The sequence below is a fragment of the Mesitornis unicolor genome, unplaced genomic scaffold (assembly GCF_000695765.1).
Source record: "Mesitornis unicolor isolate BGI_N332 unplaced genomic scaffold, ASM69576v1 scaffold715, whole genome shotgun sequence".
In the NCBI taxonomy this organism is placed as follows: Eukaryota; Metazoa; Chordata; class Aves; order Mesitornithiformes; family Mesitornithidae; genus Mesitornis; species Mesitornis unicolor.
Genome location: NW_010183249.1, coordinates 76,376 through 102,084, shown reverse-complemented (window position 1 = coordinate 102,084; position 25,709 = coordinate 76,376). Strand labels below are relative to the sequence as shown.

At 45.8% G+C, this 25,709-nt stretch overlaps 1 protein-coding gene across 2 annotated transcripts; it reads right to left on the bottom strand.

Moving 5' to 3' along the window:
* Nucleotides 1–24,841, bottom strand: SMYD1 (SET and MYND domain containing 1). Of its 2 annotated transcripts, XM_010184033.1 has the most exons (10): nucleotides 24,700–24,841; nucleotides 14,340–14,516; nucleotides 13,441–13,654; nucleotides 12,071–12,201; nucleotides 9,933–9,971; nucleotides 7,080–7,272; nucleotides 4,513–4,605; nucleotides 3,180–3,343; nucleotides 1,723–1,891; nucleotides 1–528 (listed from the first exon to the last, which is right to left on the bottom strand). In XM_010184033.1, the coding sequence occupies exons 1-10, from the start codon at nucleotides 24,834–24,836 to the stop codon at nucleotides 370–372; spliced, it is 1,476 nt and encodes a 491-aa protein (XP_010182335.1). In that variant the 5' UTR covers nucleotides 24,837–24,841; the 3' UTR covers nucleotides 1–369. The 2 variants fall into 2 exon arrangements, with proteins under 2 accessions (XP_010182335.1, XP_010182338.1); XM_010184036.1 differs by lacking the exon at nucleotides 9,933–9,971.
* Between the last annotated feature and the right edge of the window lie 868 nt (nucleotides 24,842–25,709).

The following is a 25,709-nucleotide window of genomic DNA, read 5'->3' as shown; positions in this document are numbered from 1 at the left end:
ACAAGGAGTGAAGGGAAAAAACACTTAGGAAAGAATCAGTTAAAATTTAACCAAGGACTTCAGGATCAGGACTCGAGTAGACACAAACAGGCTTCCAATAAGAATGTAAATCATTTTATAACACGTTTTTTTGCTTTGATTTTTAATCATAGTGGTAGAAAAAAGGATGTTGCTTCTGCCAAGATCTCCTCTGCTTTCAGCCTTCAGAAGATTTTTCAGGACTCTTCCTCCTCAGGTCCATGCTGTCAGCCTGGTGCCACTGGAAACAATCTTTATGGATATATCACATTCCTATATCACATTTCCCATGTTTGGAGGTGCCACAGGTGATGTTATCCCATAAGCATGAATTTGTGTCAAGCTCGGGGTTTATTCCTTCTTGTGGAAGAGGCTTGGTGCGGCCTCATTGCTGGGTTCAGGCATGACTTGAATCTTTTGGTTTTTGAGGGCGGCTTCCCTCATCTTGTAATACATTAATTCATTCTGCTGGAACATGCGCAGCTCCATCTCCGTCTGGACACGCATGACCTGAGGGACACAACAGGTATGAAGCGGTGATGCAGGGGGTCTTTAAGCAAGTGAATAAAGCAGGGACACCCTGAGCCTGACCTTTGCTGTGACCCATCACCAGGGTGGGGGTCACCTCAGTGGGTGGAGGCAGGAGAGGAGGAGGGGGATGCTCAGCCCCTCTTTGACCAAATCACAGTTGCACCCCTGCATCTCAGGATGCACCACAAGCAGAGTCATTCCCAGGGTTGCACTATGGCAGAAGCTCAGAAGGGATTTTAGGAAATCTTTTCAGACCCATCTGTGAGTTTCTGCAACCCCTGGCTTAGGAACACAGAGATAAGCATGTGCCATATATCCACTGTTTTTCTCCTGAAGTGGGAAGGGAGATACAGAAATGGAGGTACTGGGGCCTCACCCCCTGCTATATGTAGGCAAACAGTCAATAGATAGGTTGGCTATAGGTACTAGATACTAATTTTTCTGATAAAACATTGTACTAATAAAGGTTATAACTCTATAACAGGGACTAAGACATCAATAAAGAATTCAATTTCACATGTAATTTTTTTGGCTAATAAAGGAGGATACTGTAAAGCCAACAGGCCACATCAGGTGAGTTAAAGGTGAAAGAAATTGTAGAACCCCAGCTGCAATTGTAAATAGTTCAACACAGCCGAGCAGATGTAATTCTCTGGGATCTGTAGCTCTTGACCCTAAACTAGGAAATACACCTATCAGGCATTTGGGAAAAAATACATTGCAGCTCAGAAGGACTGGGGAGTAGTAAATAAAGAAGAATGAACACCAATAAAGGAAATGGGTTGGTAAATTGGGAACATCTGCCATGTATAATGTGATATAGTCAAATTGTAATGCCATTCATCTGAAAGCAGCGAAATCAGGTTTTGGGAGGAATGAGAGGCTCTGTCCTTGGGCACAGTGATTTCAAATAAGATTCAGGGACTCAGTTGCCATTTTTAGTGGATGTCCTGGTGCAGAATAAAAGCTATTTTTTCAGGGATGAAAATTTCCCATAGGAAGGGACATGCATTTCCCAGAAGACTGTAAAATAATCTAGATAAAACCATGGCACTAGTAAGAAGCAGTCAGTACTTGATCCACCTCTCAGCTGTTATGGATGGATTATTTCTACAGCTTGAATGTAATTTTGCCCTGAGAGGCAGCAAAGACAACACAGGAGATGACCCCTACCTCCAGGTCTTTGGTAATTGGGTGGGAAGGTCCATGGGTTATCAGGAGAATGGCATAGGCTTTACAGATCAAGCCATGCCCAGCCTCGATGAGACCAGCATGCCAGTGAGTCACTCCTGCCCGCATCACGGCCATCCCCAGCTGTGCGTTGTTGGGATGGTATATTTTCCTGGGAAAAAACATTGAGTAATTTTAGCTCAGGAAAGATCAGACTTCCCAAATGTTTGTCAGTGACGTGATATGTTTGCCAAAAAGCAGACTGTTTACTCAAGTGAAGATCCTATCGCATTCAGTGCAGTAAAACGTGCAGCCCTGCTTAGAAAACAGCAAGTGTGAGTTACACGAGGACATGAGTTATACAAGGACATGACCTAGTCTAGGTGATCCTGCTCTGGCAGGGGGATTGGACTGGATGATCTTTCGAGATCCCTTCCAACTCCTAATATTCTATGATTCTGTGATTCTGTGATGAGCTGCTGGAAAAGAGGATGAACAACCTGCGAAAGGGGAAGGTTGGACACCTGGGCTGGAGAACACCAAGTTTTGTCATTCCACATTACTTTGGCACAAAAAGAACTCAGATGGCACCAACTTAACCTCAGATACGTAAATGAAGTGCCTAAATTGAGAATGCACCACCAGCTTCTCATTCAAAGTGGGAGAAGAAACAGGTGGTTCCAGAAACTCCAGAAACGTTCATCTCATCCCCTGGAGACTGTCAGATCACTCCCCTATGCTCAGTGCCCAAGGTGAGAAAAAGGAAACCTGGCCTCTGCATCCAACTTTTGAAGTCAAGGTAGAGTTAGAAGCTGCTTGCACTTAACTGAAAACCTGCTGTTAAGGGCTTATTTGGCATATTGAATTGGCAAGTCTTAAAGCAAGGAAGGAAATGACTGCAGTCCTCGCTCTGGACTGAGAAGCTGAGGAACAAGGAGGGGAAGCAATTTCCTCTATGTCATTCAATTAGCTCAGTGGCAGGGTTGGGACATGAAGTGGCTTTTCAGGCCTGCAAGCCAGGGAGGTTCCCTCTAGACTCTGTCACTCCTTTGAAAAAGAACAAAATATCACAGGCCTTTGGGACAGAACTGACCAAAAAGGCAAGGCAAGGAAATGTGAATGGGATGCTCTCAGCAGAAGGGTGAACGAGATGACAAGATAGGCTGTCCTGCACCCAGGCTCTGTGTCTTGCTACCAGGGCAGCCCTGAGATGCTTCTGAGACAAAACGAAGAGGCTAATGAAAGATGTACCCAAATTAGTAATTACAGTTAAGTAAATCAAGGTGTTTGGAAGCTCTTGTGCATTTAGGAAGGGGCACATCTCTGGTGGTATAATCAGGTCTCAATCTGAATGCCACACCACTGTCCTGATGGGAGCAAACTAAGAAAATTATTGCTATAACCCACTGTCTAACATTGTGTAATCACAGAGAGCTCTCAGAAATAGGGGGCAGACATACATGTAGCCGTCCACCATCCTCTTGGCATACTCAGCTGCTTCCTCAAACATCTGGAGGTAGGAGAGCACCTCGGAGGCAATGCTGAGGATCCTCAGGAGGTAGATGTTCGTGTCCCCCAGCACAGGCTCCTGTTTCTTCAGGCACTCGCGGCACAGCTTCACGACCTGCACCCAGGGGAAGCAGGGGGAGGAAGGGAAAGTCAGAGCACCTTTGGCCCCAAAGCTGCCACACCAAAACCCTGTGGGTCGCATGGTCCATACCAGTCCTAGAAGCCAAGTCAGCCTCCATAAAGGTTGAGGAAGATAGGATATGCCTTTATTTGTAGAAAAATATTGGTCTATCAAAATGATTGGTGCTCAGATCTTCCTCTATCAGGGTTACATTCATAGAAATGGTAAGGAAGAAGTGGTGCCTGACATTCACGAGAGGAAAGACCCCAGCAGGTTGGGTTTTATCGGAGACCAAGTGTCTTCAGGACTCTTAAACCCCAGTGCCATCCACCCAACCTCCTACAAGCACTTGATGCAATGAATGCTCTTCATGACCCCATGAGGGTGCAGACACGGAGCTGCACTGTCCCATGCCTGTCTGCTCAGCTGTGTCCCACTGCACCTCACCATGACCCAACATCCAGATCTCTGCTCTAGGGGCTTTACCCTTTTCCCAGAGTAAGGTCAAACCCAAAGGCTGTTGCTTAACTGGAGTGTTTTCCTGGAGCTGTTACACTCTGAAAAGAACAATTAAATATTTCCTGGGTCAGCAAAAAGGGAGAAAGGAAGAAGTAACTTGAGCTTTCTCCTTTTTCACCTGTGCTTCAGGTGGAATATGGGTCTCCCATATCACACACCCATCCTCGGAACCTGATAAATGACCAACATGCAGGAGCCAGGAAGTGAAAAGGAGACACAGGCAAACATAGCCCACAGCTTAATGTGACAAGTCCCCTGACTGCCATGTCCCTCTCCTAAATCCACTGAGGCTACCTGGCAGAACTGACTCATTGCACTTGCCCTGCAACTCATGTTTTTTGCCCAGGAGGCCCTTGGTTCAGCACCTGTGTCAATCAGAGATGCTGGAAGCCACTTACATCTCCTAGTATCATCACAACAAAAGAGACCAGGCTGTGATGTCTCAAACACGGTCATGCTTTACAGAGAGGAAAACCCAGTGTCAGCTTTTGCAATTTGAGCTGCCGAGAGGGCAGGAAACACATGGGGATATTCAGGTTGCAGCAACAGGGGTTTGTTTCATCCTTAAATCATTGATGTAGAGACAAGACCTGCTTTTCCTGGCAGCGCATGTACAGCAAGAGAGCAAAAGCAGCAGGACTCACTTCATGGTAAAGTCCTTCCATGCGGGCCTTGCTGATCTTCTCCAGGGTGTCCTTGGAGAACTGGACAACCTCCTTCACTGTCTCTGCAGAAGGCTGGGGAAAACATTAGGAAAATGTGAGGAATATGCGCTGTCTGACACATGCCAAAATATCCTGGTTGAATGGATGCTTGTTCCACAGTCTGGGAACCCAAATCAGCTCAGCGAGATCCCACATAATTCGTTACCTTCCTACCACAGGCTGTATATCCCAGCATGCCTTCTCAGACCTGCCCAAGACTGGGCTGAAATCGTCCTGGTACCAAGTTGAGAGGCGAAGCTCCTGCTAACTTCAGCAACAGCACCATTCATCAAGGTTGTGGCCATGCACATCTGGCATACATAACTGGGTTCCTTAACTCTTCCCTCTCACTTCTCTCCTCTGGAAGAGAGACAGAACTGACCCTGCAACTGGGATGTCTCATGAGACACCAAAGAGGCTGTGGAAGCCATCTGTCACCGTGTATCAGGTACTCTAAGTGCAGCTGCTTGAGAGAAATGTTACCCACTCTGAGAAATGCTGTCCTTAGGTACAAACACCATATGATGGTTGACCTCAGGTTTTAGCTGCACCCAGAGAGTGAAATGTGTTTTCCCACACATCTCAAAGAAGATTGGATTTCACTGTGTATTTGAAGGTGTGATGCACATCTAGGTATGCCTGGCAAAACACTAACCAGCTCCTAATTAGCTGCCTCCTCTCCCTTCATTTAACGCTGAAATATAACATTTAATGCTGAACTATAACATCATGATATCCAGCACCACCGTTTATCTTCCACTTTTATGAGCCTTTCCAATTTGCATTTTCAAACTATTCCAGCTATCATGACCTTCCTTTTCATAAATGGGAAATGTGAAATGAGCCCACAATTGTGTGACTCCTGGAGCTTGCAGGAAGAGCCTGGTCTGGAGACACACGATAGAGCCAGAGCACAGGCATGTGCCCAGCAGCCAGGCAGAACCTCTGGGTGTGGATCAAAAGCAGAGACCCAACGTTGCAATGAAGAACACAAAGATTCAGTGTCAGGACCATGGGAATGTCCCATTGTCTTTTTCCCACACCTGCTCAATCAGATTTTTGAGGAACCTGTGAAATTCAGCTAGTTGGGAAAAGCTCCTGAAAGCTTAGTATGGAATGAAAAATGGTAGCTTTTCAGAGCCACATAGGCCCACCTGTTTATGGATACATATGTATGTGTTATGATTTATTATTCTATATTATTAGACTGAAGCTATCACAGCTAACCAGATTTTGGCAGGTGTTTGAGCAGCACGCAGGGTGTCCTAGCACACAGAGCACATTCAAAGGCAGTGCTAACGTCAGTGCAAATCACATCGCTACGCTGTCTGAGTAAAGCCTCCCGGAATAGGTTCTTTAACCAGCACTTCACAGCAGCTTTGTCTAATAAAAACCCTCTCCTGCATTTACGAGACCACTAAGCCCGTTGCCATTATAAACAATGAGAACTTTGCTACTGTTTGGAAGGGGTGAAGGACTGGAGGTCGGAGCGGCTGTTGAGGATGTAAGCTGTCAATCCAGCGTATATTCATAGCTCTTTTTCCACGCAGCTGTGAGCATTGCCACTCTCAGACAAGTGAGCCTGAATTCAGAAAATGCGATACAGCTGGTGGTGAGCAGACGTGCTCTGCGGGTGAGGTCAGTCTGGATACTTATTGTCTGTGGATGGAGGGTATTTTTAATAGGTGAAATCATGCACCTTGCATAGTTACAGGCTTTTCTATGCAAGCACTTCAAATTGTGGAGAACATTTACTCAAAAGCGTGTGTCTTCCCTCTGCGTGCTGCAGAGCACCTCTAATGCTCATGAAAAGGGGATGGTGCCTCTCACTGCTTGGTCAGGGCTCGATAGCAGAAGTTGAATGAGAGCTGCTGAGATTTCTTTTATGCCATCCACTGGAGCAGGAGTTCAAAAGTATTTCTACAGAAAGTCAGATAAAAATGCTTCCGCATCAGAGGACTGAACTCTGGGACAACTTTACATTAGAAGTATGCCAGTGTGATGGCACACAGTTTGCAGACCTACAGCATCAGCAGCGCTGGTGAGTCCTGTCACGACGAATCACCTGCAACACATTTTCCTTTCTGCTGTTCAAAACTTGAATTCCCTTTCAGTTCCTCTAAAAACATCACAATCTAAATGCCAGCATTTTTCTCAGCTCTAGACCTAACTTTCTCGTATTTTAGCTTTCTGCCTGTTGATGGACTTTCAGGTTATAGTTAAAGGCAACTTTTTTGTGGACTTTTTAAAATTAAAAACTGCACTTATGCCACATAATAGGGATTAAACTGGCCTTGCATGGTGGGCTTGAATTGGTGGTGTGCTCAATCAAGGTTCAGTTCTGTTCCCATTTCTCACATTGGCCAGTCAGGTTTCTGCCAAAATCTGACTATGTGGTTATTGAGAGAGTCCTCAGGCTGAGCAACCACAGTCGCAGAGACACATAGATGCCTCGGTGGAAGTGACACAGCCGCCTCTGGGTTTGGACACAGCAGGACAAACTATACCTTGCTCTCCCCCTCCTTCACCGCCAGCATCAGGTCATCCTTGATCTGTTTCTTGCAGTGCTCGCAGGTGCAGTCAAAGTAATATTGTTTCTTCAGCTGCTTTCGCCGCTCCTCACTCAGGTTGAGGAAATCCACGTAGGAAACGGTCAGCTCGTCCCCTGGAGCAATCTTGGTCAGTGCCCGCAGTTCGATCCTGGGTGCAAAGGAGATGAGATGTGGATTTGGTGAAGTAGCAGAAGCAAAGATGCAACCATAAAGCCATAAGGGACAAATCCTGTGCCCTGCCCCTGCCTCGCAGAGGTGAGCCCTTGCTCCAAGATACTGCATTAGCTCTGCAGGGAGGCAACGCAGAGACCAGTAGCAGTGAGGTTAACTGTATACAGAGTAAAAACATGGCCACACCAGTTTCTCCTGCTCCTCTGCAAGTCCCTAGGAGGCATAGGTAAGGGTTTGGGCTATAAATAGATTATGGCTCCATCACTTTATCCAGACGGGGGCTGAACCTAAACATAAAATTTTATTATGTTGCAGGAGATCTCGCCAGAAGAAACCCTGAGATCAGAAACAACCAACAAGCCTTGCAAAATGCTGAGTTTGGACTTTGGGTCTTTTTTTAAGCACTGCTTTGCATGCTACCCACACATCTCTGGCTAGACTCCCAGATCCTGAGCTGTGCTGCTTTCGATATCGTTTTCACTCTGGAAAGTTAAGACACATTCCCTCAGGGTGGTGGGTAAGAGATGCCCCCACCCTGTTCATGCAACTCTACATAAAGGATTAAAAACAATTCTCTGTAAATAGTTTATTTTTCATATAGCCCATTTGTTCTGATATTGCTAATGCAAAACACAAGGAAATCGCCTATCAGTAGACAAAAATCCACAGCAAACCTTTGATGATGGGCTTTTGGAAAGCCAGATCTTTGCACCTGCCTTTCTCTCACGTCTTCCCCTGCAAAAGGTCTTAAATAACAAGAAAACTCAAAACCATTCCCTTACCTGTGACCTTGGGCTCTCTGCTCAGACCAGTTAGTTGCTTAAACATATTTTTCCAGCTAGGCGTACTTACGGGTTATCAAAATGAAGCCAGTCCCACGGTCTGAGCACCCACCCTACCGTCACACCATGGTGTGGTACATCAGTCCTGGGACTCCCTCACCGTGGGTAGCGTGCCTTGGTTGTCCTCCTGCTGAGCTCAACAGCATTTGACACACATGCCTGCTACAAGATGGACCTGGGGGAGACCTGCTGGCTCCCACCTGAACATGAGGGGCTTCAGGTATGACTGACTGAAGGCATAGGTGGCATAGGAGCCAAAGGTCTCACCAGGTGCATTAAAAGTAAGTATTTTGAGAAGGACATGACCTTTTCTGTGTGCTTATATTTCTGCAAATGGATTGTAATTCCCTTGTAATTCTCATTACAAGCTCAGCACCAAGGCTCTGAGCCTTTCAGCTGTGCTAAAGCTGCCGTGCAAACTACTTCCCAATGCTAGTCTTGACCTCCTCTGGGTGTTAGATCTTCTCAACAGCATATTTCATACAAAATCTGTCACTAAACATACCATCATCATGAAGAGCAGCTATTACCTATGTCACAACCACAGGAAAATGCCAGCCAGAGAAAGGTACAACCTGCTACTCCAGGAAAAAGTGGATGAAAAAGAGCAATTCCCATCAGAAAGTCTTACACTTACAAACATTCCTGTTCACGCTTAGCGGGATCCTCGTTAAAGTGAGTCATGCAACTAGAGAAGCAAAATCAAGCCTCTGACTTTTATGATGCCCCTGATAGCCTAAGCACCTTAGGTATATTTTAAGCAGACACTCCTTGTGTGGAGGGGATTGATAACGTTTGGGATAAGCCTGGAAACACATGGCGTATTTTAAACGCTGCAGTTAAAGAGACACTGTCAGCTGAGAGCTTGTCCTGTGCTCCTTCCCCAGTGTCTGCCCCAAGCACCAAGGACCTTGAAAGATGCAGGCAAGCGCCCAAGAGTGCAGAACTCAAATTGCCCCAAAATACCAGCTCTAATCAGAAGTGAAACTCATTTGCCCATTTTTATGGTCCCATCTATAATGTACTGAGTAAGTGCTAATGGTAAAGAAGAGCACTTCAAAAGCATTTCACATCTTATTTGAGTAAATTGCTTGAAATTAAAGTTTAAAGACAACAGTGTCCCTTTAACAGGACTGACTATAATATACCAAGTGCAGTCAGCTCAGTAGAGAACTGGTTTTTTTGCATATATATTCATGATTTCTTTAGTTTGGATCAGGTAACAGTGGCATCATTAAAAGCTAAAACATTAATCAGGTATTATGATAAAAAAGGATGAAACCTACATGTCACGGTGTCACTACTGGAGTCAACGCATTCAACGGGCACTGTTTGTCACAGAAGAAACGTGGACTATTTAGTATGTCAGTAATGCAATCATTTCTCATCTCCTAATACGCAAGGTTTTATTTTGGGCTGTACAAGATTAGCGAGACCTTGTTCTGACTTTCATGCTCTTGTGTAGTCAGGGGAGGAGAAATAAGAAGTGGAGAGAGGAAACTGTGACAAGGAGGAAGCCAAGGGAGAGGGTGGGAAGGCAGAGAGGAAATTTGCAATGGGGGAGACAGTCACAGTATTACAACTATTGTTTTAATTTACTACAAAATGCAGAGTTAAGTGAGGTTTGGGTTTAGTGGGGCTTTACTCAGGGGAGGAGGAGAAGTTCAGAAAACGGGGAAAGTAATTTTTTTTGCAAACAGAGGGAGCCCCTCGGGCTGTTTGCAGCTTTTCCATTAACACGGGATATGGGGGGTACAGGGCAAGGGGAAGGACGATGCTTTCAAGACCAACCCACCTCATCTGTGTGTGGAACATTGATCTTACAGCCTCATGACTGAAAGACAAAACAAACATCTGCAGTTTACACACGTTACAAGTACAATGAAAAAAAATGGGTACACGGCGTAGAGCACTGGGACATTGTCCTGAAGGAAGGTAAAGGTATTCCCAGCACCCAGCTCACGTCTTACTGCATGTAGAGCTCTGCTTTTACTTTGCAACCAAATTGCCCATCACTGGACTGTGGAGGATTTGGGGGAGAGCAGTCCTGGCACTGTGATTTTAGGAGTGCTCTCAGCCATGGGGTTAGCAAAACCTGCTGCTGACATTTGGGAGGCACAAGGAAGCAAGTTCTCTGCACAGAAGTGTCTCCACTGACATCAGGAGCCATGCTCTCTAAAACAGCTTGAAAGGGAAGTCAAGACTGGGATATCAGAAACAAGGACTCTGCTCTGCGTGATGAGTTTAGTGGGTCCTCAAGTCTGGTATTGTGCCTTGAGTGCTGATAGAGAGCTCTGTTCCCACAACAGGGGCTTAGCATCAGGTTTCCACAGAAAGACAAGAAACCTTCATAATTTACCTGAACAATAACCAGATGGTCAAAGTTTAAAGTCAGTAACAGGATACATGTGGGAGCTTCAACAAGCTGCCAGGCAAACAAAATGCCATTCCTCTACTTACTGGCCAGAAACTCAGAATTGAGGGTTGCTGTCACTGGTAGTTACCTCCTCCATTTCCCAGGCTGGTTGGAGAGGCTCTCCATCACCCCACTAGGGATCTGACCCAGGGCAACCGGACATCAGAACATAGACTCCAGTCTGACTTCAGATCAGACCCTATTTCCCACCAAAGTAATCATCCTCATGCAGTTTTGTTTTCTTTTTGTGCATTTACCAGCTGCTTGATAAACACTGGTATAGTTTTATCAGGTGAAACCAGCAGTTAGAACTGGAGTGCATAAGCAATGTGTTAGTTAAAGAAGGGGAGCCTGAGGGGTTAACTAAGAGCACTAAAGTTTTGTGAGCACAGGAATTTGTAAAATCTTAGTGGAAGTCAAAACCAATACGAGTTCGGTCAGAGATGATGGTGTGGGACTCCCAGTGCTCCAGCATGGGTCACTTCTGTAGGGTCTTCTGGGCTTCTTCAAAGAGCCCCGGGCGGTGGATGATGAACCTGTTCCCAAGGAAGGAGGTGGCCTGGCGGTTGAGGACACCACTGGGCAGGAGGTGGAAGTCATACTCAGAAAAATTGGATTAAATACTGCTGCTGTGCAGCTTTTGGCAAGCAGCTTCCCATAGCTAATGTCTTGCACACGATGCAACTTGCTGGATCAGCAGTTTTGCCTGTTCTGGCCTGGGAGGAGACTGGGAAGGGCAGAGCATCCCTCCCATGGGCTGCCTCAAGTGCTGCCAGCAGCAGCCTCCGCTCTCAGCTCTGCTGAATCATCCCTGCATTTCCCACTTAATCTCTTTCCATCTCACATGTCCCACACAAGTTTTCTTATTGGACTTGGGCGGGAACAGGGAATGCCCAGAGGCTTAGGGCATCCTGTACTCATACGTGACTCCGTTTGCAGATAACAGTCATCAAGATCCCATTGCTAAAGGGTTAATTAGTGATTAATAGAGATGGCACACTCTCACAAAGATGAGGGTTTGTGTTAGGGATGGTAATAAACACATCAGCAGACAGCGATACACAGCTGATTGCAAGCTTCAGTTATGAGAAACTCTTGGACTGTGGACTCGGTACAACCTTTAATAATTTAATAACTGTAATTGTTCCTTAGCTTCAATAAATAAAGCTTCAATATAAGAGGTGATCTAAGCAGCTACTTCATACTTTATCTGCCTATTATGAGTCTGGTTTCAAACTCATAGAAACTGGGGAAAATTCTCTGCTGGTTCATTGGATTTGAGATCAAACCTTGTGCATTTGTTTAGTGCATCAGACAATAATTTAAAAAATAACAATAATGACAGAGAAAACAGTTCCTCTTTAGAAAGAAAAACCTGATTATTTTTTTCTGAGCTAGAGAAGGAAACAAGAATTTATTTTCTGGGGCAGGAATCTGACACTGTGGGGTTAGCAGAACCTGCTGAGTTGCCCATTAGGATGCACCCCTGCCGTGCCCAAGGAAAGAAATCCACTCACTTGCCGTTGTTGAAGATGACGGTGCAGTTGGGCCAGCAGTCGTGGTTGGTCTGGCAGAGGTTGGGGAAGATTCCCACACCAACAGCCTGCAGTCCTCTTTGGTCACTGAGGGTAAAGCCATTGCAGCTGATCTAGTCCCAAAACACAGGCAGGAAGAAGCATTAAAGGAGAAAAAGCTGAAGTCAGCTACATTTAGGATTTCTCAATTCCTACTGATGCTTTAGAAAAGGTATATCTCCATCATCCCATCTCCAAATTTTAAGGAGAAAGGCGTGCCTAGGAGATCAATGCAGGAGGAAGTTGTAGAAACAACAGCTTTAGCTGGGATAAAGCAACAGAAGAGAAGCAATGCAGGACTCATGCAGATGGACCAACTCAGAGCAGGGCTGAGGAAATGCTGCAAATTATTTGCTGTTAATACTCATTTGGGATGTCTAAGATAAATTTGATCTGGCCATGCATTGGTTTCCTTATATTCACTTCCTGCAAATAACTCAGGAAAAGGTCACAGGAAAATAAATTTAAAGCAATTCAAGCAGACCATCGGCAGAAAGCAAAGTTCATGCTTATTAAAACAGGTATCAGTTAGAAATTAACCTTGAGAGCTGCATTCAACCTGGTCATGTTTGCTGGGTGGCCCACAAAGCTTATAAAAAAATTACTACTGTTTGTTATGAGTCCCAGACAATTTTCAGAATGACTATTTTGGCTTGACATATATACCAAGAATTAATTATTGTACTTTTCTATGTGGTACGGTATTAACACATACAAATAGAACAGTTTGTTTGTTGAGAACAAAAAAGCTGTAGTCAACAAGTTCATAAAGTATATTATTGAATATATTTAGCATATTTTACCTATTTTTCTTATATATATAACAAATATATATTTGTAATATAAATGCAAAAATCTAATGCACACAATATATAATTAATGTGTATACTAAAACACAACTGCTATAATCAAATATATTCTATGTATATGTCCTAAAAATATATTTCAATCCGTTTTCTTAGCTTCCCCCTGGTGCAGCGAGTTGCCCAGTGGCACTTGTGATGACAAGGCAGCACCGGTGGCTGAGTAAGCCACTTGCCTGCATGTTTAGACAGACAAAAAGCTTCAGACCTTGCCCTTTCAATGCCTGGGTTTCCCAGTGCCGATGCAGAAGCGGTGCAGACGGGGAATGCGGCAGCATTCAAACTGCCTGCAGCAAACAGCTGTCTCGGCTATCCCAGCCGCTGTGGCCTCTTAAGGGCAAGAGAGGGATGAACTTGGTAATCCTCAACTCAGGTCAGTTGGTGATTTTCTCTGGGAAGCTGGCAATAAAAGCAGTCCCCCCCGTTTGCTCCCCCACCCCTCCAACATACCACTCCGAATATGTGGGAGATGTACTGCATGCCAAACTGCTGGCTCTGGGGTGGCCAAAACTCAAGGAAGTTCTCCATATCGACACGGAGCTCCTTCTTCTCCTCCTCGCCAAAGCTGTCCACGTGGTTTTGCAGGTCATCGATGGAGACCAGGCAGCCCTCTGACAGCCCGCTGCCTTCCCTCTCTATCTTCCACATGATGCGGGCAGCCAGCCTGGCCAGGAGAGAGCCCAGATGTTAGCACCACCACCCAGTGCAAGGAGAGGGACCAAAGGACCATTGAAATTCATTTCATGGATAAGAAGTTGTGTGCAGACAGACCAAGACAGGCTCACCATCAGATGGCTGATGGCTGGTCACCACCCACTGGCTTTTGAATGAAAGGGAGACAGATGCAAGGTTTTGCCCCAGCATCTGTTCTCATCTGTGAGAAGTGCTACAGATCCCCAGGTTGACATCCCTCCACAACAGCTCTCATCTCCTTGGAGATTCCTCTCATTTTCTTCTGACAGATGCAGGATATGAATCCAAATCGATATATACTGTAGACAAATCAGGGAAGAGCCCGTCTCCTCTTCCATTATTCCACCTACTCCCCACTTTCCCACACCTTCTAAACCACCTCATGTGGGTTTCCCTTCCCACATTCAGCTGTAGTAGAGTTTTTGGGGTCCAGCACCAAAAGAAAAGCTGAAGTACAACCCCCTCACAAACCAGATGCTCCTCCAAGTCCCAATTACATCAGCTAACAGATGCTTCTGGCCTTTCCCAAACCAGCTCCCACCTCCACCCTGTCCAAATCAGGCCACCCAGCTCTTGCTCAACACACTTCAGAGGGAAGCTCTGTCTTCTCCCATCATGCCCAGGCTGCTGGCTCAGTCTCTGGGGCCAACCCTCACCTGATGTTTTCGGTGGGTGCTTTGCCGTGCCTCTTGATGGCGGAGCACTCATTTTTGTGGTTCAGCCAAGCAGCTCTCTGGCAGGTCCGGTCACAGTAGTAGGCGAACTTGCACTGGCCACAGCGGTGGAGCCTCTCCTGTCGTTTGAAGCAGGTGTGACAGATGAGGTGCGTCAGGCTGGAAGGACAGAAGGACCCGTTGGCTTGGACTTCAGTGAAGGGCCAGCTCCACCCAGTGAGGGTCCTTCCAGCTTTGCATCCCTGAGCTCCTCACACCCACTAAGGACAGAACCCCCAAGATTTTTTGGGAGGATGAAGAAACATCCCACCCAGCTTAATCCTTGTGTGCTTGCCCAGTGCTGTACCTATTCTGTTTGGCTATGCCAAAGAGACAAATATTTTGTTTAAATGAGGACAGCAATAAAGCATTCCCCAGCTCTCAGCCCTCTTGTCTGCAGCTCATCTGCTCCTCCTCAGCTGTTAACAGGACTTTCAGTCTGGTTTTGTTTTCTGTTTGGCCTGTACTGAAGCACCAGCCATCCATTTGCTGAGCAGAAAGCAGAAGCCTGATGAGTCTGTGGCTCAGGCAAGCACTAAGAACAACATGAAGGCAAAGAGCCACCTGAGAGCTTAATCTACCTGCAGAGCCTCTGAATTTGGCCGAATTGAAACACACGGAGGCTTTCCTGGGCCCTGCATGGGCCAGGTCACAAATTGGGGCAGTGGCCACCACCACGCCCAAGAGATTAAGGAAAACATTGAGTGAGAGGGACCAAACAGGATCATGGCTCTGAGCCACCTCAGCCACTTTCCTAAGCTTTCTTTAGGCACAGGCATGCTGAGGAGATAAAAATATACATCAGAAATGCTCTGCTAGTGCGCAGACCAGAGTTGTATCACAATGACGAAGAGTGATAGATCAAAGTGGTTGCATAGGGAAACCTTGTATTTGTGCTGCTTGAAAGAAAACAAGATACATTTCCATGGATTAAAATGCAGATTTGTTTGTCACTTCTTTTTGCCACCAGGCCAAAGGTGTAGCTGTACTGGTGGCATTGCAGCCAAGTGTGCAGTTCCAACTGTGTTGGAAATTACATGAGGAAATCAAGAGAACAGCCTCCTTCAAGGTAGATGTTCTCATCACAGAGTGGTTTATGTCTTCTTCTTTCGGTTGTAACACACATCTCCTGGCTCTCCATCATCAGAAGCCAGCACCACATAGCCCCAGACCAGGTGGTTTGGGGCTCTCCTGGTCTCATGACTCCAGACAGACACATAGCATGGATTAGAGAAGGTCTGAGGGATCAGGGCAGGCTCCTGGATGTTCAGCAGACCCCCAAGCACGAGTGCTGAAGGACAAGTGGATTTTCAGCTGCCCAGGGATAGACAAGCAACACCAAACAGCTGAAGACAGAGGAAAGATGAACTCTCAAGAGCTCGCAGGAGCACTGGCTGGAGTAGGACCTGGGGTAAGCTGGCAGTAATGCCAAGTTTAGGGAGCAGTATTTGCATTTATGACCACCATAAGATTGTACTAAGAAATCCAGGGGATCTTTCATTTTCACAAGGCTGGTGTGTGACTGCGAACATCAATGATTTAGTACTGGTCACTGGCCCAGAATATGCCACTCATGAGGGTGTTGTTAAACATTTAAGACAGTGAGCACATGTTAGGATGTGCTCTGCCTCCCCCATGTGCCCCTTTCACATGTCCAGCTGTTGCTCCTAGGACTTAATTAATTGGAAAGGAGGGGGATACAATTTGGTCTCCTGCCCAAACAGCTTTGGGACTTTTCACTAGCTGCTAGAGAAGGCTTTTCACTGCCTGATTGGTGTCTCGGGCTGTCTGCTGTTCCAGGGAACTGCCCACCTTATCTCTGACTCCAGCTAGGCTTGACAGCATGGGAGGATTTGAATTCCTGTCACTTAGATGCTGCTGGCCCCAGGAGGAAGGTTCTCATTGCAAAAAGCTCACTGACTACAGAGGCTTCATTATCAAGGGAACATTATCATCATCCACAGCCCATAGTGAGGAAGCTGAGGCACAAAGAAATAAAAAATGTATTGATGATAACACAAGAAGGCTGTGCCACAGGCAGGCATCGAAACCCCAGCCCCAGAGTCCAAAATCCCAGGGCTGTCCTGCCTCTCCACTATACAGATATATATAAAAACATAGGTATGTATATTTGTTTCTATCACAATACACTTAAAATGCATTTTCATTCCTCTGGCACTATTGCATGAGCTGCTGACACAAGCCACCCTGTACCTCAGCTCTTGCAGGATGAAAAGGATCATTGATTTAAAGCAGAGGGCCACTGATTTAAAGCAGAGGGCCATTGATTTAAAGCAGGACAACCTGCAGCAGACAAAACCAAGTGTGAAAACGAGGTTTGGAAAATGACAGTGAGCAGTGCTGGCACATGAGGGGAGCCTGACGCAAGGTAAGCACCCGGGATGGGGCAGGGGGAGCGTGGATCCAAGAAGGGAGATGCAGCCAACTCCATTACGTCAAATGGAAGAGCTGGGAGCTGGTGAGAAATGCGAGGCTGTGCTCTGTCAGCTGTCAAGTCAGGGGGGCAGAGAGGTGCAAGAGAGATCACACTCCTTGTAAGGCAAAGGAGAGCCAGAGAGCTGATAAAACCTGCATGGTTATGTGGTGCCAGGAAGTACGGGGAGTTATCTCACACGGGGAATGGGGCTCCCTCCTGCCACCCACGTTCTGAGGGCAGCCAGAAAGCGAAAAGGCAGTTAAAGAAGTTTCCTTGCAGAGAGGAATTACACGTTGGAGGGAAATACAGTGCAGTGAAATGTGAGTCCTCCAACAGAGGCTTATTTTCCCCCAGCTCGCTCTCTGAGAACAGAATAATACTGAAATGTTTGCTTTGTATTTTGCAATAAATATACAATATGTATTTGTATCCAATAGGCTGTCCACAGTTTCCAAACCAAACCCCACTAGTGGAACTTACCGCCAGGCCTGGAAAGCCCTCATTTCTAAGGAGATGCAGAAATGCACAAAAAAGTTATATGAGACTTCCCGAGGAGGTAAAGGAACAGCTCATGTGGTGTTGAAACTGCAGACACAATTACTCACAGGTAATCTGACTGGTAGGTATTAGAAATACCACATCTTTCACAAAACCTTCACAGGATCCTCTGTGCTCAGAAATGGTTTAAAGGAAGAGTGGATTTATTGATAATGTGCATTACCAGGACTCCAGAGGCCTGGGCTCACCTCCTGGCTCAGTAAAAAAAGCAGGAGACACAAGTATTTGAGCTCCATCGCCTAAATCTTCCAGAAATATTGCTGCAGTGCTGCCTGACCCTGCAAGCACCTAAATCATGCAGGTGCCGTCAGGCAAACTCCTGTGGTCCCAGAGCTGCTCCGAGGTGGACACCCTGAATGGGGATGGCAAAGTGGGGCTCTCCCTTGGCCTCAGGGCTGGACCTGATACCATCTGTCCTGGAGGCAGACAACACCAAGGACACCAAGGGCTTGCAGTGATCCACAGCCTCCACTGTCATCTGCTCTGCAATGGTTAACATCCCCTAAGGACAGCGGGAGCAGACTGAGGTTAAACCCAAGTCTTTCAGCCTGTGGAAATCACTGATCTATAAAGCCTTCTCTGTCTGGCCTAGAAAGTGTTTATCACAACCCGAAATGGCTCCAGGTGGCTTGGATGGAGCTGCTTCTCCCTGTGAGAGAGCAGTCCATGCCATGCTGCAAGGCCAGGCAGCACCGAAGGGTTTTAGGGAGATGTATGGCACCTAACCAGAAGTCTGGAGGTTTGAACCCTCAGAGACTCAGTGCTCAGCTTCCCTTGCTGAAGAGGCCAATACAAATGCTTTCTGCTGTGTCTATGTACACCATGGCCTCTGGGGTGATCTCTGGCCATTCATTCACTGCCATCTTCCCCACATAGTGAGAACGTCTATCTTTCACCCTGCCTCAAAGCAGGATCTTCACGAGCACAGGGATTTCTCCAGCCCGTCCAAGCCTTGCCAGGTCAGGGATTTAGCACTGACTTGGAGGGCAGGTGCTCAGGACTGACTCAATAAATTACTTTCATGGGCACCTCAGGTTTCCTTGGCCTCTCATCCAAGCGTCAACCAAGCTCAGCTCTCAGGGGCTCATGAGCTCTGATGTTACGTATATCAGATGCACAACTACTACTAATCCTGGACGTGGCTACAGTCACAAAAGCAATTTTTCAGTGTGCCAGCCAACAAATGCAAGAGGTGACAGAGCACTGACAACTAAACCACGGCTCCCGCAAGCGTGGCTCTCAGTGAAAGCAGAAGAAACAAATAGCTCTTGTGACTGCTTGGATTGGATTCAGATGGATTAAGATCTGTTGGACCTGCCAGGACAGAGGGCTGAGCACTGCCACAGGAAATATATTAACCTCATCTCTGAGACATGCACAACCTAAATATCTGCTAATCATTTCCCATCCAGCACCCACAGCATCTCATTCACTGATCTGCAAAAGAGATGTGAGATGACTGTAGTGGAAATGAATAAAAGGAGAATTTCATTGAATAGCTAATGCACATGGTGAGAAGCTCACAAACCATTTAATGTGAGTTTGTGTTATTCTGTACATGGCAGATGACACTCACAGACAACCCAACATGCACCTAGGTCCACGTCCTTCATATTTATTATTGGCTGGCTAGGTATCTCTCTCCTCAACGTCCTACAGAGGACAGCCTAAGAATAGCCTAAGATGTAGGCAAAGTCCACTTGGCTTTCTAAGCAAAGGCTGTAGCACTTCACTAAACACAACAGCCTAAGGAAATGCACCTACTCTTTCAGCAGTGAAAGAAAAAGGGAGGCATTCAATAGCAGTTGGAATTTAGTACTTTTATCTTTAAAATGTCAGGGATGACACATCCTAGTTTGTCTTTTTTGAGTGGAGGATTTATTTTAGACTAATTTTAGACTGTTTAACATGTAGTCTTTCTCTTAGCCTCTTTTTAAAGCTGTGTGAGTGTGGTTTCCTTTTAAAAAGCTAGGTTTTCTCACCTAGAGTTTTATTTAAGCTTTTGAACAAATGAGACAAAAATAAAAAATCAAACCCCATAAAACTGTGAACAATGTGAGTATGATCTCATTATCTCTCAGTTTTTATTGGTATCAACTCAAAGACTTTGCTTCTATAATCTTTTCAGAGTCATACTATTATGGAAAATTTTACAATTCTTATAGCCCTAGGTCATCCCAGCTACAGCGATGGAGTTCCCCACATTTCCCTTGGAAAATGTTTTGAGTCTGCTTCACACCTGAAAAAGGAGTGCAGAAACTGCACAATCTCAAGTTTTTAGCAATTCGCAGATCACTCATCAAGCAGATCTTCAGGTGATCTTGGTGTTCCACCACATGACACTGTTTGCCTTGACTACTGTCTCTCAGACTCCACTGGTTAAAGAGCAAAGCTTCTCTTGATGAAGGTTGACAGAGATATATCGGGCATCCCCATGCCCGTACGAAATGTAAACTCTTACAGGCTTGAGAGCCAACCGACATGCCAGAGGAGAAGGTCACATACTGTACATTGAGCCCAGGCGATGGGAATGCCACCATCCTGAAGGTGGCTGTGAGGAAAGGAGATCTGGGACCTTCAAAGAGAAAGTGAAGAGGGAGGGAAGGATGAAATCCCAGCATGTAAGCAGAGCACTAGAAAAAGCTTCAGTGAGAGGTAATGCCAATGGGGAATGCACGGGGGCTTTATAGGTAACAAAAATTACCCCAACAAAGGCAAAAAATTCCTTGAGAAGATATATTTTCAACCTTCTGCATCTTAGGGTAAAGCAGGCCTGACACTGCTGTTTTCTGAGTGCTATTTCAGCTGATAACAGCAAGGCTGATTCAAACACGGATCAGAGAGTGTCTCTGCACTTTATCCAAACAATAAGATACCGGAGATCACACTGAGATCTGCACCCTCTTTCAATCAATATTCGCCATCTCTTTAAACAGCCTGCTCTAGTTCAGGCAGAATTAATGGGCTTGGTGGAGAAGTCAAGGCCAGGTAACCACTGTGTTAAGCACAAGGTTATAGAGTCATAGAATGGGTTGGGTTGGAAGGGACATTTAAAGGTCGTCTAGTCCAACCCCCCTGCAATGAGCAGGGTTAGCCTTCTGAGTCATATCCTGGCCTTAAAAGCTAAGAAACTATGAGCTGGTTGATGCCTGTAGGAGCCTTCTTTAGCTTCACTTTGAGTTTTATGTGCTTCTGGACTAAAAGTCTGTGGCAGCAGGGAAGAAACTGCTGCTCAGATGACCATCATTGGTTTGAGGAGTACCAGCCCTCACCAGCCGTAATGACTTCAGGAACCTTCAGCGTCCCTGCGACCTTCAGGGGCTTCCAGGAGGGATGCAGTCTGCAGATTTAGACACCCAGATGTGCTCATCTGCAGCCTCAGTGTCTAGAGATCCCATCAAAACACACCATGGGGTCTGGAAAGACATTCAGCTCAAAGCAGGTATCAGTGTTCAGTGCAAATTATAGTGCTTCATTGATTATAACAGACACTTAGGGCTGGTTTCACCTGCCTGGATATAGGAGCCTAGTGTTATTTTAGGCTTTGCAGGGACACCCATCTGGCCTGAGAGGCGTCCTGATTCTCATAAATCCTGTTTTGTACCTGTCAGCCATAAGAGGATGTCTCAGACACCCCGAGTCACCTCAAATGACACTAAACACCTACGATAACTGAATCCTGCACTTAGCTCTATGCAGACACATATCACAGACCTTAATTTTGGGTGTCTTAATTTGGAGGCTGAGTCCTGAAGCATATTGCTGGAAAAGCCATCACATCTCATCCAGTTAAACTGATGGGCCTCATTTGCTTCATAGAGTTTTATCAAAGAAAACTTTTCTCCTTTTCCTGGAAAAATAAAATTCTCAACACCTCCTGAAACTCAGCCTCTCCTGAAAGACAGACATTCATAGAGTGCAGGTGGGTGACAGCCTTAGGTCCAAATTACTTCAGCAGTTCCTCACATCAATAGAGAAGGGCCTTTGCATCATTTAAGCACCAAATGTAGCATATCCACACTTTCTGCTGTGAGCACCTAACACCAGGTGCCAAAATTAGCTGTTCAGGCTCCCTAGATCCCTATACAGTCAGGGCACAGAGGTTTATTCTTCCAAAAGTTTCTCAGAGTATGAAAGGCTGGTTTCTGCTACACAACTGCCCTATGGGAAGGTTTCTTGCTTACTCACCTGAAGTTAAACACCTACAGCAGATAATGCAAATTTTTCATTATATTTATGTTCTACACCAGGTCAAAGGATGATCAGGTTTTATGGGGCTACTGTTTCTGAACAGTTACACCTCCAATCTCTCTTGAAAGCCTTGTGCCCAGGCACAAACACAAGCTGCTTTCCATCCTGTAGTATGGCCACACCATGGAAATTAGGTTTGTATCTACAAAAAGCTGCTCCTACTAATCTGAAAAAGAGGCCTGCACTTCACCTGCTGAGTTCCCACATCACACGTAGTCACACAGAAGACTGCACTGTGGCCACTGTAGTATGATGGACATCCATACAGCAGTTGGTTTCAACAGTAAAATCAGAAGCAGGATTTTAGGGGCTCAGTATACACAGGGGGATTAGACTTCCCAAAGAAATACTCTCCTCAAAGGGCTGCAAAGTCCAGACCAGCTTTCCCAAGTACTCTGCACTCTATTGCTTCCATGGTGGCCTTTATAGACAAAGAAAGCAGAGCTCTGTGGAAAACCTGTTCACCTATTTGGTAGGACCTGAGCTGCAAAATTAAGACTACCAGGCACTCATATTGTAATTCTCTTTCCATAGTACACATATACGTTGCCTTCAGCAAGAGATGAAGGTGCTGAGTGGAATTAGGATGATGGACTCTGGACTTTGGATTTCCTAATGCAGAGTGAGATCCGGTTTAATAGTGTAGGCTCAACACTAATTTTAGGACCTATAAATGCTTGTTTGTGGGCATGGAAAAACACATGCCTCTTCACTGGGCCATTCATCAAAAATCAGCCATCATAGCCTAGTGTGGACTTATTCTTGCAAGTCCTTCAAGGATGCAGGCTACCCTTCTTTGACAGTAATCAGTTCAACAGGCATTATATGCAATTTAATACTCTGGGATAGCGGTAGAAAGTACCTTCAAAACCAAAGCCCTGTGTTTGTGTGAAAAATGTCAGAGAAGTTTTCACAAGAAAAATGCATGTTTCCACTCCATCTCAGGCCCAGGATGTTTTCTGCCAAGCACTGACTAACAGGCATTTAGTTGGCACTACCTGCTTCGGAGATTATTGTACATGAGGGTGAGAGTCTGTTTACTACTGCACAGGAGCATGAAGAAGCATAGAGACAAGAAGGACGAAGCCATCCCCACCCTCTGCAGTCACAGAGAAGGGATGTGGCTACCTCGCCCCATTGCTGCTCAGTGTCTGGACCTGCCCTCTGAAGCTAAACTAACACAGCCTGGGGAGGAGGGAAACACATCTCTCCCCATCCAAGGTTTTCTGTTGGAAACCGAAGCCTAAGACTCAGCCTGCAGGCTAAGACCTGATGTGGTGATAGTTCCTCCCCTTATCTCACACAAGTGACATTTGGCAATGCAGGGAAGTTGTAGCTCTTCAACATGGGCAGCTCTACTCCATGCATGATGCTCACGATGTTTCGCATAAAAGGAAAAAAATTCTCAACCAGCAATCAAAAAGCAAAATATTTTCATGGTGTAAAAGGTAATTAGTATTTTTAATAAGGCATATGGGAGAAATAACTGTCCACAGGCACTTCCAATGCAAACTTAGTATCACAATGAGATTCCAGCCAGTGACACAAGTTAAACTGAAGTACAAGAGCTAAAAGGACAGGTCAAGGACAGGTGGCTTTGTCACTACCTAGTGTAATTGAACTCAGGGTTAAGAATTCAAGAACCTAATACTTTAAAATTAAAAAATGGCATTTTAAACATGAGCTTTTCTAATGACATATTAAAATTACAAGTATGACTGCTGTTATTATAAAAATTCATAAATATGTTCACCCACTGACAGTATAAGGGCAAGGAAAAAGTGAATGAACGACACACAAACCTTATTTCCTGCTCTGTCCATTTAACCCCCAATTCCCTGATATTGTCAGATCACACAGTTGCACAAACCAGCTTCAGCTACAAGACGACTGGGATTAAAACAGCAGGCATGAGCTCTGCTTGCATTCCTGACTTGGTTTGCAGAGCTGATCCAATCTGGGAAAGCTCTGCTGGGCAGAATCACTCACCACTCTGCTCAGCATGCAGAGCATTCACTGAAACCACTGGCAGTGTGGGGCAAAAAGCTCAGCCTCAGAACTCACCATGATGCCCTTGAAGAATGCTCACAAATTTCCTAAGCCCTGAATGAAACCTTTAGCTGACATCTAGCTCCTCGGTTAAAAAGTTTGGGCCAAATTCTGTTCTCAGTAAGCATATCATAAGGCTGAACAGATTCCATTCATGTCTGAGGAATTCTAAATTCACCCCTTGGGGGATTAACATAGAAATTGGTTCTTTGTGCCTTTTAACTTTCAGGATATTTAGGTGACTCTTCCACTGACTGAAGGGCAGAAGTGGGCACCTACGAGCAACACTGTCAGTGCATGTAGATGAATATTTGTCCTTGAAACAAGCAGCAGAAAAGAAAAATGCATTTGCATTTGCACCAGAACTCAGTTTATGGCTACAACAGCATGAACCAGAATTTAAAACCAGTCTTGTGCAAGAGTGACAGCAGAAACTTGTCTCCAGTTAACTCAGCTAGCTATAAATATAAAATCACTTTAACAGAAACAATATAATTTGCAGATCCCCACTAGCTTCTAGTTTGAAGGCAGCAGGCAATGAAGCTGCAGGTACAGTTGGGAGGTGGTACACATGAGCAGAGCACAATGTAACTCACTTTTATCACACATGAGACATCGGAGACTTCAGCAAAGTCAGTCTGAGATTGCTGTACCTGAGTTACACCCACTCCTGGCACCACACCAGAGTGTAACACAGGTCTGAGCTTGTGAGGCGCTGAATACACACAACTTTCACTGCATTTGGTAAAAGCTGATGGCATCAAGCACCTTGCAAGATCACATCCTGGGAACAGACTGCACCATATTAGAAGTAAAAAGGCTGATCTGAGCCCTGAGCAGCACATTCACTATAAGCTGTGAATGTGTCTGTACAAAGTGCTTCTGACTTCCCTTTGCACCCTTCTCTGATGCTGTCCAGATGCTTGCAAGCTTTTACCCACCCGGCCAGATGAAATTTTTGCATCAAGACAACTTTCAGTCTGTGTTTCACAAGTGCTTTTTTCTTACCTATCAAACACCACGGCCGCGTAGGCTGGCTCTGCAAAGATGACATCCCCAGGCAAGAATTCCTTCTGCGCTTTCAAGCCCCTGCCTTTGCCTTCAGAATTGAACACTTCGACTGACTCCATTCCCCCTTTGGTCATCCCAAAGGACCCCAAGGCTTGGTGGGTGTGGGTATCTCAGAGCAAAAAACCTCCCGTCACTCCTGTCAACTTTGACTTGCCGCAAGACCACGCTTATAAAAGGGCTGGGCCCCCCCCACCCCCAGCCGCACCGTTTCCCATAGGAGGGCGAGGGGGTGGGAACAGGAGAGGCAGGAGGTGAAGATCCTCCACACAATATTGCCGACCTATGCTGGGGAGGCACAGGGCTGGGGCTTCTGCTTCATCAGGAAACCCCCTCCGAAAACCACGTTTGGAATTGTTTCTCCCAGCCACAAGCAGTTGTATATGTTACAACTCAGAGTAATTTATACTCTCTCATTGGAAAGAGAATGTATTCTCTGTGCAGGGTATTTTTAGCAGCCACATGCTTCTGTCTCTCAGGAAGCAACAGCTGAGACAGTGGCACAGGGAGTGCTGGTATGTGTACTTCTGACCCTTTCCACTGTCATCTGGCTTTTTCCAGAAATTAAACAATGCTCCTTTATTTTTACCCACTACAAGATGGATGGCGTGTTTAGAGGCAGGGATAACAGAAAAACACGTGCCTTGAAATTCTTGGCATCCTCTGTTGCCACCGGAGCCTCGAAAAGGGGAGTCACTTCCCAAATGCCAGCGGCGGCAGGCACACGGAGCAGCATGGAAGGACAGCAGTGGTTCAGCGTGGGCTGCAGAAGCAAAGCAGGACATCTTAGATACTGACACAATTTTGGAGGCACTGAACCTTTTTCAAACAGCACTGCATTTGAGGGTTCTCCCCACCTCCAGATATCAGCCACAGAAGAGATGGGAGAATTTGAGCCACTTGAGTGGAAAACAAGAGTGCACCAGTGAGACCAAACCCATGAGAAGCCA

Excerpts from the sequence above, each read along its gene's own strand:
- SMYD1 (XM_010184033.1), bottom strand. The coding sequence starts at position 24,836 with ATGACCAAAGGGGGAATGGAGTCAGTCGAAGTGTTCAATTCTGAAGGC. Across the intron at positions 12,202-13,440 it reads TCTCCCACATATTCGGAGTG|ATCAGCTGCAATGGCTTTAC; the intron begins GTATGTTGGAGG and ends TTTTGGGACTAG. Across the intron at positions 7,273-9,932 it reads ATGTTCCACACACAGATGAG|GATCGAACTGCGGGCACTGA; the intron begins GTGGGTTGGTCT and ends CTTTGCACCCAG.